The sequence below is a fragment of the Saccostrea echinata genome, unplaced genomic scaffold (assembly GCF_033153115.1).
Source record: "Saccostrea echinata isolate AGI-Se365-2 ecotype Australia unplaced genomic scaffold, CSIRO_AGI_Sech_v1 ptg000053l, whole genome shotgun sequence".
Lineage (NCBI taxonomy): Eukaryota > Metazoa > Mollusca > Bivalvia > Ostreida > Ostreidae > Saccostrea > Saccostrea echinata.
Window position 1 is genome coordinate 2,691,941 of NW_026889802.1, and position 12,806 is coordinate 2,704,746.

Below are 12,806 nucleotides of genomic sequence, written 5' to 3' on the forward strand. Positions count from 1 at the left end.
TTTTTTTCCCCAATCATTTGATTTTAATGGCATGTGGAAAATTAGTGCAGATTTCCTCTTATATAAAATATCTTGACCACAAAACGGCTTTTTTTTTTCAATGTATAAAATCCAGATAATTGACAAAATTCCTGAGGAGTGGCGTCAATTATCTGCCAGCCGCCATATCCAGGTAGACCCAATTCAAAAGGTAAAATCTTGAGATGCTCAGATTAAGTGGGGTGAATTTGTCAGTTTGGAACTGTATAGTAAAACAATCATCAATACTCACGTTTTTCCGAATAAAATGTTTGTAATACAGTTTTTAACATTACTACAGGTACAATGAAAAATGGGGACGACTTTTCGTACTAATTAAACAGTATATCATTATGTTCGGACCCCTCCCCCCCCCCCCCCCCCCATACCACGTGCCTGTCCAGATCTATGATTGTAGCACTGAATAGCTTCAAACATGGAGTGTCAGTCGTTCTAGTAATTCTGAAGGAATGCAAAGTTTGGTCATTGCTTGTTATAGATTTGTTTATAGAGACAGGCTCATGTACCTGAATCTTCTGTTAAAAAGGTCTCAGTTAATAATTGCTGGTCCAGCCATGTGCCACAGAAACAATGCCCTCAGAAACGGGACTAATCAAGTGTTCAATTGAAGGTTCTTTAATTACAATATGTTATCTCAAGAGATCAAATGTCTGGCATTTGTGGAAACATGTCTATCGATACACCACTGAGAGGTTTGTGCTCCTTTTACTATATATATTCTATCAAATTTCAAACGTGTATTGCAGGTTTTAAATACGTTCACCTACGCGCTTAATTTCTCCAAGACAAAGGAAACAACAACTGAAAGGACTCTTCTTTGACGAGTCAATGGACTGTTACTTTTCTCTTACCAACTGTGCTAACAGTAATGTGTTTGGAGGAAGGGTCTGAAATGTCGTTTTCAAGCACCTGTTCCTGAACGAGATTTCCAATGTTGGTGTGCCTGTGTTTTAGGGAAAAACCAGAGGAGATAATTGTCAGAACAAAGGTAGGTAGTGGCCAATAGCCCGGTGCTTCCGTGGAAAGTCCTGACAGCCCCTCTACAGCAGTGCTAAAAGATAGACATTGTTAGAATATTCATATAAACGGTAGAATTCACAATCTGTTTTCAAAACTACAGATATATTGCAATATATTAGTGAAAAGGCATTGAATAGTTGAGTTTGTAATGAGGATTGTTTTTCCTCTGTCAGATGGGACATGGTGCCAGCAGCTCTGTTGGTAAGGGGGGCAGGATACCGACTCTGTACATTTACGGACTAAGTGCCCCCGCCAGAGCAGCATGGATGACGGCCAAGGCTGCTGAGATTCCAGTCCACCTCAAATACATCGACCTCTTTAAAGGCGAACACAAGACGCCAGACTTTGCAAAGGTACCTGCGTTTCCAATTAACAATTTGAAACAAGTGCATCTACACACAATCAATCAGCCCATACTTTTTATCTGTTAAAGATTGATATTTTATGACCCACATAATGATATGATCTTGACATTTAATCTTGGAGTCAAAGTTGTATTTCGGAGAGGGGGGGGGGGGGGGGCTCCCCGGCAAGAAAACATGTGGGGTATATAACTTTAATGACACAGAAGTGTCTTGAATCATCAGGACATCCGGTTGACTATGCACTTTGAATTAATTTGAAGGGAAAACTTGTGACATTGTTCTAAAGCAACATTCATGCTTTGAAACTGTTTTCTACTTTCTTAAAAAAAATGTTTTATGTAATGTGTACTAATCTAGGGTTTACATACTTAAATAACCAGAAACACTTATCACCAAAAAAGGACTTAAAATTTTGTCCACAGTGTCAGTTTTTGCATGAATGTAGGAGATCTAAATGTGAGAAGACTCCCTCTACAACTAAATCCATTTGTGTGGAATATTTCATTTATTGACCCCATACCTGATTATCATTTTTTTTAAATGGGCCTTTTATTTTGCCTTTACCCAAATCTAAATCATATCCATGACTGTTTTGTTTAAATAATTGAATGAAAATAAAATGTAAAAATTGTTCACATTTTTGTAGATCAATCCTGATATGACCTTGCCAACATTAGTAGATGGAGATTTTACATTGTGGGAAAGGTCAGTGCAATTTCTTCCACTTATGGAATGGCAACCATTTAAAATTAACTCACACAAATGTAACTGCAATTGATTTTTCTATGTAGTCGTCCTATAATGCAATACATGGTCAGCAAATGGGGAGGGAAGCACTCCTATTTATATCCTAAAGACCTTCAAAAGAGGGCCATATGTGATCGACTCATGAACTTTGACCTTGGATCTGTGTACAAAACAGTTACAGAATTCACAGTAAGTGAAAAACCATAAAATCTCTTTGATACTTGGTGCAATAATAACTAAAGACCTTTCTTGGGTTAACAGTACCCCAAGTTATTTCATTTGATACATAGTGTAATGAATTCAGTCAATAATGAGGCCTTTCTTGGGTTAACAGTACCCCCAGTTATATGTGTGATACATTTTGCAATGAATTTAGTCAATATTGAGGCTTTTCTTGGGTTTACAGTACCCCCAGTTATTTCAAGGGAAGCCTCCTGATCCTGACAAAGAGGCTGCCATGAAGAAAGCATTCGAATACCTCAACCGACATTTGGATGGTGGTCAACAGTACATGACTGGTGATAACCTCACAGTCGTAGACATCTCCATGGCAACCAATATCTCCTTGACTGAGATCAAAGGTTACAAACTGGACCAGTGGCCGGATCTGGCAATGTGGTACCGTCGAATGAAGGCCCTCCCTTACTGGGCCGAGTGTAATCGTGGACTGTACGAGTGGAAGTCCCCTCAGTGATAACAGAACCAAAAATACTCACAATGTTGATATAAATTGCACAAAATTTACACAACACTTACAAAATGAGAAACACAAAGGAATAAAATACACATTTTTATTTTATTTCATAGTGCATGAACATTTAACTGAAAAATAACCCAGAAGATTTTGGACTACAGAGCCGCAAATGTTGCTTGTTGATTTGTTATTATAATTTACAAATTTTATCTGGGTACAATATCACAGCCATGCATACATGTAAAACATCAATGCCACATAATGTACACTCTGTATGCCATGATCACTTTAAAATGACTAACAAATATTAAAGCAGTGTCTAAACAATAACTTGCCTACAGTACAGTTTTTATTATTTTTAAAGACGACAACATTTGAAATATGTAAAATGCACTACATTCTTATAGTTCTTACATATATTTACACATATATACTTTTTAAAAAATAAGTTCTCAATAAAAATTAAAACCTGGAAGATGGTTGCCCAGCATATTTTATATCAGAGTTCCTTCTGACTTAAACACATGGTATTGTCAGGTGATAAAAATAACATACCAAGTTTATTAAGGAAGTTTTCCACTACCATAAAAGCAACAAACATTTCCAACAAAAATTGACATCTTGATGGTTTCATGTACATGTATTTTCAGTAAGTAAAATATATTTCAATTGAATCATTTTTAAAATGCATTGAAATATAAATTATGGTCAGAAAGTAAAAAGAACAGAGATGTCTAATAATAATGAAAAAATACTTTTACACAGTAAGTCGGTCTATACATTTTTCAAGTTTATAATCACTTAATTTATAATGGTATACATTTTGGTTGCATTTCTGTCTAAAGTTACACCTAACATATCCATGATTACACTACCTGGTGTATAAATGTCTTTCCTAACAGAATTAACAGTAATAAATTTTATAGGAAAAGATACTTTGATGTGAAATATCAACCCTGTAAGTGGCTATAGATGACTAAACATACCTTATTTCTATGAAATCAACGAGGACCCTCAATAAAAGATCTCAGAAAAACAAACAAATTTAAAAAAAAAAAAAGGGGGGGTGTGAACCCTGAACCTGTTATCAAGGCCTGATGAATAAATCACCACACATGACCTTTGATAATGATAACTTGCCATGAAATTTCAACAAATGTATTTTAATGGGTGTTATGAAATTTGAATTGCAAATAAAAAATACACAAGGAGAGCAAATATCTGAAGAAAAATGTTTTTATCTGAAAAAATGTACACATGCAGAATAAGCAATATGAATTTAAAACAATACACTTGGACTGTATATCATATCAGGTTATTAGACATTGCTCATATACATGTAGTTAGGATTTGTTCATAAGTTATCTGGCCTCAGCACCATAATACTACTGTCACTCCCCGCAGATCAAACATTCAAAGGACGTCTCATTTTTGTCTCAAATCAGCCACTTCAATTCTCTCTGTGTCCACGACACGAACATGGGAACAAGACTATAGGAATTAAAATAATGTTATCAGTGTAGCCCAAACATCATATCTATTAAGGTTCAGACCTCATTTTACAATAGAACTTAAAACTTGGACCAAAAACTTTAGCTGGTATAAAATCTTGCAAAATCAATTATCTGTAAAATATTGCTTGCATAAAACTATATTTCGAATTTCTTTAAAAATGGATTAATAACATTTTCAAATTAATGTAAACATGCACAGATATTGTATGGAAAATTACATTTTAGTCTAACTCTTAGACATAAGATACTTATAGTAAAATGGACCCCAGTATAATCAGCCTTCAGTAATTACATGTTATAGGTAACAGAGAGCAGAATATCAAGTATGCAATCTATGTAACCACTAACATGGTGTCAATGTTGCACAAAAATATAATTACCGGTAGGAACAAGAGGCCCACAGACCACTATACTCAGCTGAGTCACTGTGACCCTGCTGTTCATCTTAAGATTTTTTATAAATTCCCCCCTTTAATTTCATAAAAATTTTTACTCCATATTGTGGACCAAAACCTGATCCTAAATGGGCTTTTTAATTTTTACAAAGTTAAATCCACACAGCATTGGGATGAATCAAAATGATTAACATGGCCATGCTGTTCCTGAAAAGATACCCCCCCCCCCCCCCCAATACATAGGCTTTATGTAGAATTTGGGTCTCTGATTTTAGTCGATCTTTAATCCCAGGGTTCATAATTGAGGAAAACAAGAGGCCAAAGGGCCTTAATGGTCACCTGAGTATTATACAGGTACTGTGAGCAAGCATGCAAAATGATACCCCCTACTGCATTTTTTTTAAGTGTCCATTCATATTTTGTAAATGTGACCTTGACATATGATAATTAAAACATAGGTAATCAGAGATTATAGAGCTCACCTCAATGAATGTTGTCTTTAAGTAAGGCAAAGTCCGACATTAAACTAATAATCTAGTAGTGTACATCCCAAAGTGCACCATTTATACAATTTTGATCTGACAGGGCTTGCAGTTACTTGGGAATGAACTTATCCAAAAACTTCAAATTAGTCACTCATCAAGAAAATGTAATTCAAATCCAGCATCTGAAGCAAGTTTAAGAGTGTTCATTCCTTGATGCATCATCCATGCAAGTTTGGTTCAGATAGGCCTTAATTAGTTTCTTGGTAATGGACCTACTTCTTTGTAAAATTTTGATCTCCTACTGTTGCCTCAAAGTATTCCAGGGGGCCCTGATCTGAACAAACTTGAATCTGAACTATCTGATGATGCTTGCATATCAATATGAGTAATAATTTCTTTTTTGTTTATTAGAGGAAGATTTTTCTAATACATGTATATTCCCCTTGTAAAACTTTGATCTATCATAGCCCCACCCTAACCCCAGGGGGTCATGATTTGGACGAACTTGAACCTGCTCTACCTGAGGAAGCTTCCATATTAAAATGACTGATCATGGGTTTGCTGTTCTTGAGAAAAAGATCTTGAAAGATTTTTTTCTATATATTCAACTTTGATCGCCTATTGTGGCCACATCCTACCCTCAAGGGTCATGATTCGAACAAATTTGAATATACACTATGTCAGGAAGCTTAAACTTAATTTTCCTCTTTTCTGGCCAAGTGGTTCTTGAAAAGTATGTCATTAATTTATTCACTAATCCTTCATTATCTCCCCTTGAAAGAGGACATGACCCTTTATTGGAACAAAATTGAATTTCCTTTACTCAAGGATGCTTTGTGGCAAGTTTGGTTAAAATTGGCCCAGTGGTTCTGGAGAAGACGATGAAAATGTGAAAAGTTTATGACAACAACAGACAACAGACATTTTGCAATCAGCTCACTTGAGCCCTTGATTCAGGTGAGCTGAAAAGGTATGGTATGAGCAAAATTAGGCAACTCTCACCATCTATTTTCTGTTTGTTTACTTACATCAAACAATGGTGGTGTTTTTGTGTGTTGGTGAAATCCTCTCTCCCTGCATTGTCCAATCTCTGGAAGGCCTCGATCAGATGTCAGTGTAAATATTCCTGTCCTGTTCAAGTATAAATAATTTTCAAAAGATATCCCAAGAAAAATATTACAATGTATGTGAAAATCAGAAAATAAATACATGTAGGGAGAAAAGCCAAATTATAAAGCTCTAGAAAAATATTAAAATGTACATGTATGTGAAAATCAGAAAATAAATACCGAGTTGAAGAAAATCCAAAGTAAAGCTCTATAAAGTTAAATATGTATAGTAGTGAAGATTACTTACTCATTATACTTTGGTGCACATACAATAGCTATGGCCTCAGGTAACATAGCCTGGTACCCATACTGATTATGCATGTCTACACTAGAGAGGAAAGCTGTCTGGCTTGGATGTGTCTATAAAATCAAGCATAATCTACATGTACATGTTTTTTAGACGAGAGAAAATTTTCTGTCGACTAAAAATCACAAAATCTTAATAGATATCAGAGTAAATCCAGACTAAGTGATTTGCATCTTTGCAAGCTACGGGTTTTCGACACACTATACTCCCCGCAAATCCTGTTTGTGCGAAGCGTAGTGGACCTAAAACCCTTGGCTTGCAAAGATGAGTGATTTGATGAATACACCTACATGAATCCACCCCAAAGTGATGAGATCCCTTGGATCTTGGTACAAAAATAAGTCCTCCTCATCCTCTGCTACACATGTGTCTGTAGTTCCTGTCTGTTTAGGGACCAGCACATGTGTTATGTGGAAACTGTTATGTATCTACAGGAAAAAAAGGCTCCTGGCATTCACACTTTCAGAAAAGTTAAAGAATTCATTTTTAACAGGTAACAAAGTGCTGGAAAATTGTTAATTTTTATCTACAGATAGAATAATTTTGGCATTCAAGCTTTAACAAAGAATAGTAATATGAACTGTATTTAACATGTAACAAGGCGATGGAGAAATTGTTACTTTTTATATAGAAATAAAATGATTCTGGGATTCAAACTTTCATTAAAAAAAAAAAATATTTATTATCATATAACAAATTCCTGGGAAAATTGTTAATTCAGAGGTAAGACTGTTTCTTAACACATTTTAAGTTAAAGAGTACAAGAATTTCAGTTTATAGGCTAGTACTAACCAACTTTCCAGCAAGAATACCACAGGTTTCAATATTTCTTAATGTGTTATGCTCCGCGAGCACCATAAACTTCCTCATCAGATCTGATGGGACAACAACTTCACGAAGGCCAGAGAAGCCGGTGCTGGTAAAGTGGTCAGGTTTGGTGCTTCTGTCAATATCTGGAACACCATTTCTAAAACAACACACACTGTTAATACTGTATGTGTACTTAAAAAGCGGACTTCATAGTTTAGCGGCTTTGCCACAGACAATGATGCACTAATTCATGAATACTGCTAAGAAATCATTTATAAATTATAAATATCATATATGGCAGGGACATGTGTAGTGTATCATCATGTATTCATGATTTCAACCAACAACTCCATACCCAGTGATTGCGCTAAATTTTGAATATGCCAATTTATGTACATGTACAGTATGTAAACTAAAAGTAGGAGCACTATACACATTCAGAGAGTCCCATTTTGAATAAGATTCAGTATATAATCATCATATGAACTTGCATTTGATAATCTGACAGACATAAATCTCTGTCTGTGACTGACACTTACATGGTTGGAGTGGAGTAATCAGAAATGACTAGGTTTTTCTTCAGCTCTCTATCAGGAATACTGGGATACTGAGAATCTTTAATCAGATTTTTCTCCACTGGTCTTTCCCCAAAGTCATTGTGTATATAAGTCAGATTCCCTCCTGTTGCAGATGGGCGCTGGTTATTCAACCCTTCCTTGTTGTCATTTTTCACAATTTTCTCATTACTTTCACTGTCTTGATCAATATTTTTCAGTAATTCTTTTTCTTTTAATTCCTGTAATTTGCGTTCCTGTTCATCTAGCCATTTTGTTTCGGCTTCACTTTTAGCCTGGATTTGTCTGGCTTCCTCTTCCTGTCGTCTAGCTTCCTCTTCTTGTCGTAATCTTTCTTGTTCTCTCTCTAACTCCTCTTGTATAATACGCTATACCAAAGCAGAAGCAAAATAATATTTGTAAGAATTTAAACAGTGATAGACAATTCCTGAATTATTTCTTGTCAAAGTGATAGGCATATTTGAATATAGCAATAGTGTTTATAATTTACAATTTCAGAAATAAATTTAAGTCAAAAACATAAATGAAATGATTTTTTTTATGGATTTTCCATTCTTATTACCTCTTCCTCTACACGTCTCTTTTCGATTTCTGTGTATCTCTTTTTCAAAATGGTTTTCAACTCTTCAGCAATAGGAAACACAAGCTTTACTTTCTATAAAGTAAAATAAATAATCACTTCAAGTTTCAGCATATATCACACTCTGCTTAAGTCCGCTGTGTTCCAATTTCTGCAATGATGATATAAATATACATGTATGTAGCACAGATTATAAAACAAAAAATATCTACACAGACTTACCTTCTTTATTGCCACAACATCACCAGCAGGAGCCGAATTATAGTCAGGATGTTTGGGTAATTTTTCCACAAACAGACTAAAGATAAATTTGAAAGTCATATGTTTGTTGAAACAACTGAAAATTGCAAAAGCCATGGAAAAAAACCTAATACACAAGAGACTTTATCATCACTAAACGTATCAATGAGTATTTCGAACTTTTTTTTTAATTTTTATTACATGTATTATCTTTTTTAGGTGCTATTTTTCCCTCTATACAATGCCATTTACCTTGAAGACCATTTGAAACATAATTTTAATGCTCTAGAAAATAAACTGCTTATAGAGAAAATAAGAATTCCTCTCATTCATGATGATGTAAGACATAATGCAACCCATGTATTACAGAGTAAGATTTTCTTATCTTGTATAATATGATGTCATAAATAATTTTGTGATGTCACAACAGATAACTAAATGTAAGCATGTAAGTGATACACAAGACAGTACAATGGTTATTTGAGTGCACGCTTTGATAAATGTTTTATCTCCTTCATCTTTAACATTTGGATTTACACTTGCAGTATACACTTGTATATGGTACATTTGTTTTAACTGTGGCTTTAGATTTTTTTTATACATAATTTTATTCACAAAAAGTGAATGGGATTATGCAGCACGCATATACTTTTTTTTAGCCCTCTCCCTACATCAAGGTCAAGGTGAATACACACTTTAAGTGTAAAATTAATTAAACAATAAAACAATCACTATAGAAAAAGATTTATATATAGAAAAAGGCTTTAGATTTGAAGTCCTAGAATGGAAGTATAAGAAATTTATATAATATGTTTGGGTTCTTATGACAACTTCAATTGATTTGATAAAACTTTAGTAATGATAAACAAATAATCATTCAATATGTTTGAGTGTAAGAAAGATAAAATCCTGCCCTTAGAGATCTCGTTTGTACTAGCTTAGAAATAGAACTTGGCAACCCTCATTCATCCCTGTGATTCCACTCCTACATTGACCTATAGTAGTAGTTTTAAATGATTCTTGTAATATAGTTCAAAACACTTTGTTGAAGAATTTACTTTGTTGGACCCTAGGAATCATAATACATTTGAGTGCTTATTTAGGGCTTTGAATTCAATGTCACGCTAGAGCCTCTAATGCCTTTACATATATAAAAAAATTTCATGTTACTCTGAGAAATTGCAGATTGGACTGCATGCTTTTATGCTGCATTTGTATGGAACGCCAAATTAACATATATTCAAATATTTGAACCTATCTTCAAATATTTGTACCTATCTCCAAATGAATTGAAGATAGGTACAATTGAACTAAAGATAGGTACAATTGAATTAAAGATAGGTGTAAATAATCATACCTATCTCTAAATATTTAAACCTAGGTTCAAATAAATTATACCTATCTTTAATGGAATTACACCTATCTTCTATTCAATTAAAGATAGGTTTAATTGAATTATACCTATCTTCAATTCATTTGAAGATAGGTACAATTGATTTAAAGATAGGTACAATTGATTTGAAGATAGGTACAATCGTAACATATCCACAGACGATTTGAAGGTAGGTACAATTCAATTATACCTAGGTTCATTTCGTTTTTTGTTATTGAAAATAATGAAAGCTCCCTCTAACAATGACTTGAACATGGAGGGAACTGCACAGTGAATTTTTATGGGGAGTAGTTGTTATTGTCAGTATCTTTATAATTAAAGATAGGTTCAATTCATTTGCACCTATCTTTAAATCAATTATACCTATCTTTAATTCATGGCATTTGCACCTGTCTTCAAATCAATTGTACCTATCTTCAAATCAATTGTACCTATCTTCAAATGAATTAAAGATAGGTATAATTGAATTAAACCTATCTTTAATTCATTTGGAGATAGATACAATTGATTTGAAGATAGGTACAATTGATTTGAAGATAGGTATAATTAATTGAAGATAGGTTCAAATATTTGAATATAATATGTTAATTTGGCGTTCCATACATTTGGAAATGATTACGCCAAGTAAGAAAAAATTTCTTGCGCTGAAAATCCTAAAAACTGTTTTTAAAATCATAAATTTTACTGCAAAACTTCAAGTATTCTACAATATCTCTAAATATTTTAATTTAGTACATATTTCTTTAGACAATACAATAAACTGTTTTCATTGTCTGACAGAGTAAATCAAAAAACTTACGATATGAACTTTGTATACAGAATGAATGCTTGCTCATAGTTTTTTTCATCCTGGTAGACTTTTGCCATCCTCAGCATTTCATGACCAGATCTGAGGTACCTCCTAGGGGGAATCTGAGGGTCAATCTCCACCTTACAGGCATAATTACATAATTCCCTCACCCTGGCTCCAGGGTCTCTGATGTGAGAGGTGAGGGAAACATCTCTTACGGCAACTTGTGCCATGACAACCTATGAAAATAAATTAGCTTGAAAAATTCATTTACAATACCTCAACAATAAAGTGAATACAATACAGTAAATGAAATTAAGTTCATTCACTCAAAATAAACGATTGGGTATCATACAAAACTATCATATAAAAAATTCAACTTCTTTCTAATTTTAGGAATTACTGAAGCTCTTGTGTTCACTGATCATATATCAAAATATTTACTACACCTATAATTAGATCAATGTTCTTGTTAAAAATTTGTCACATCTTACCGACAGGAACTGGGAAAGTTATTTACAAATAATTTGTCATCTGCAAATTTTCTTCCTACATTTTGTTTACTTTTTTTTGGCATGATGCTCTATTAAGTTGAAGCTTTAGTAGATCATACCACAAATGTGTCGCACAGTTGCTCGGGGAAGACAAATTAATAAAAATAAAGATATTGCTTGTACCACAGAAATAAATAAATACATGTACAGTGCCATGAATCTCTCTGTACACTGCACAAATGCAATACATAATTCTTCTTTTCAGCGCTAGCAGAAAAGAGTGAATTTTAGATTTCAACCCGGTTCTTCCTTTATATATTTTTATACGTTTTATACGTCATACATTCTTCGGTACGAAAGCCTATTAGGATCAATCTATGGAGAAAAAAATTTTTATAAATTATAACGTCTTCCGAAAAGACGTTATCAGGCCCGTAGGAAGCAATTTCACTTTGAGGGGGCACAGCCATACATTTTCAGTTTTTTTTTTGGGGGGGGGCACTATCAACTACCCGGCAAAATTCCTTGACAAGCCAAAAAAAAAAAAAAAAAAAAAAAGAAGAAGAAGAAGTCATCAGACGTTATTATTGAGGGGACACAAGCATATAATAGTTACGTTTTCTATAGTATTCTATATATCGGCAAAATTATGGGGGAGGGGCACGGCCCCCGTGTCCCCCCGGTTCCTACGGCCATGGTAATAACACAAAAGAGCGTAACAACGCGAAAAAAAAGTTATTACGCCTTTTCAAAAGGCGTTATTACGGCCTTTCCAAAAGGTGTTATCACGCCTTTTATTCTCAATACATGACTAACTTAGCCCATCCCGGGGGCTGAAATCTTATCCTCGGGACATGAATTTCACAATTAAATATAGGGCTATTTTCTCAAAAAATTATTTAAACATATTGTGATTAAATTTCAAGGAAAAAAAAAGATTTTTTTAAATGTGTAATATATTTTCAATGTTAAACCAACTTAGTCCTTCTCTGATGCCAGACACCTCTACCAAGGATCATGGATTTCACAAAATTGGTTGAAGGCTAATTGCTCATTATACCCATGCAAGTTGTTTGCCTGCTTTTTCCCAAGAGGAGAAAAAAATATTTTCAAATTTGACATGAATTTTTAATACATGGTCAGCAAAGCCCCAAGCTGCATCTGCCTATATCCTGGATTTTCACAAGTAGAGTGTTGACTTCTCTTAATACACATGCAAACAGTTGTCTGCAAGATGTGCAGGGATATA

The 12,806-nt window shown here is 34.1% G+C and overlaps 2 protein-coding genes across 2 annotated transcripts; one reads left to right on the forward strand and one right to left on the reverse strand.

Annotated features, from left to right (window-relative positions):
- Nucleotides 1-895: 895 nt before the first annotated feature.
- LOC133204381 (glutathione S-transferase 1-1-like) lies at nucleotides 896-2,865 on the forward strand. The gene is made up of 5 exons (XM_061340100.1): nucleotides 896-1,027; nucleotides 1,233-1,412; nucleotides 2,071-2,129; nucleotides 2,216-2,360; nucleotides 2,578-2,865. The coding sequence occupies exons 1-5, from the start codon at nucleotides 971-973 to the stop codon at nucleotides 2,863-2,865; spliced, it is 729 nt and encodes a 242-aa protein (XP_061196084.1). The 5' UTR covers nucleotides 896-970.
- Nucleotides 2,866-2,948: 83 nt separating this feature from the next.
- Nucleotides 2,949-11,621, reverse strand: LOC133204380 (STAM-binding protein-like). Its single transcript, XM_061340099.1, has 10 exons — nucleotides 11,558-11,621; nucleotides 11,073-11,302; nucleotides 8,863-8,938; nucleotides 8,623-8,715; nucleotides 8,025-8,428; nucleotides 7,468-7,642; nucleotides 6,966-7,103; nucleotides 6,616-6,728; nucleotides 6,288-6,390; nucleotides 2,949-4,356 (listed from the first exon to the last, which is right to left on the reverse strand). Exons 2-10 carry the CDS (start codon nucleotides 11,294-11,296, stop codon nucleotides 4,291-4,293), a joined length of 1,392 nt encoding a protein of 463 aa, XP_061196083.1. The 5' UTR covers nucleotides 11,297-11,302; nucleotides 11,558-11,621; the 3' UTR covers nucleotides 2,949-4,290.
- Nucleotides 11,622-12,806: the final 1,185 nt, after the last annotated feature.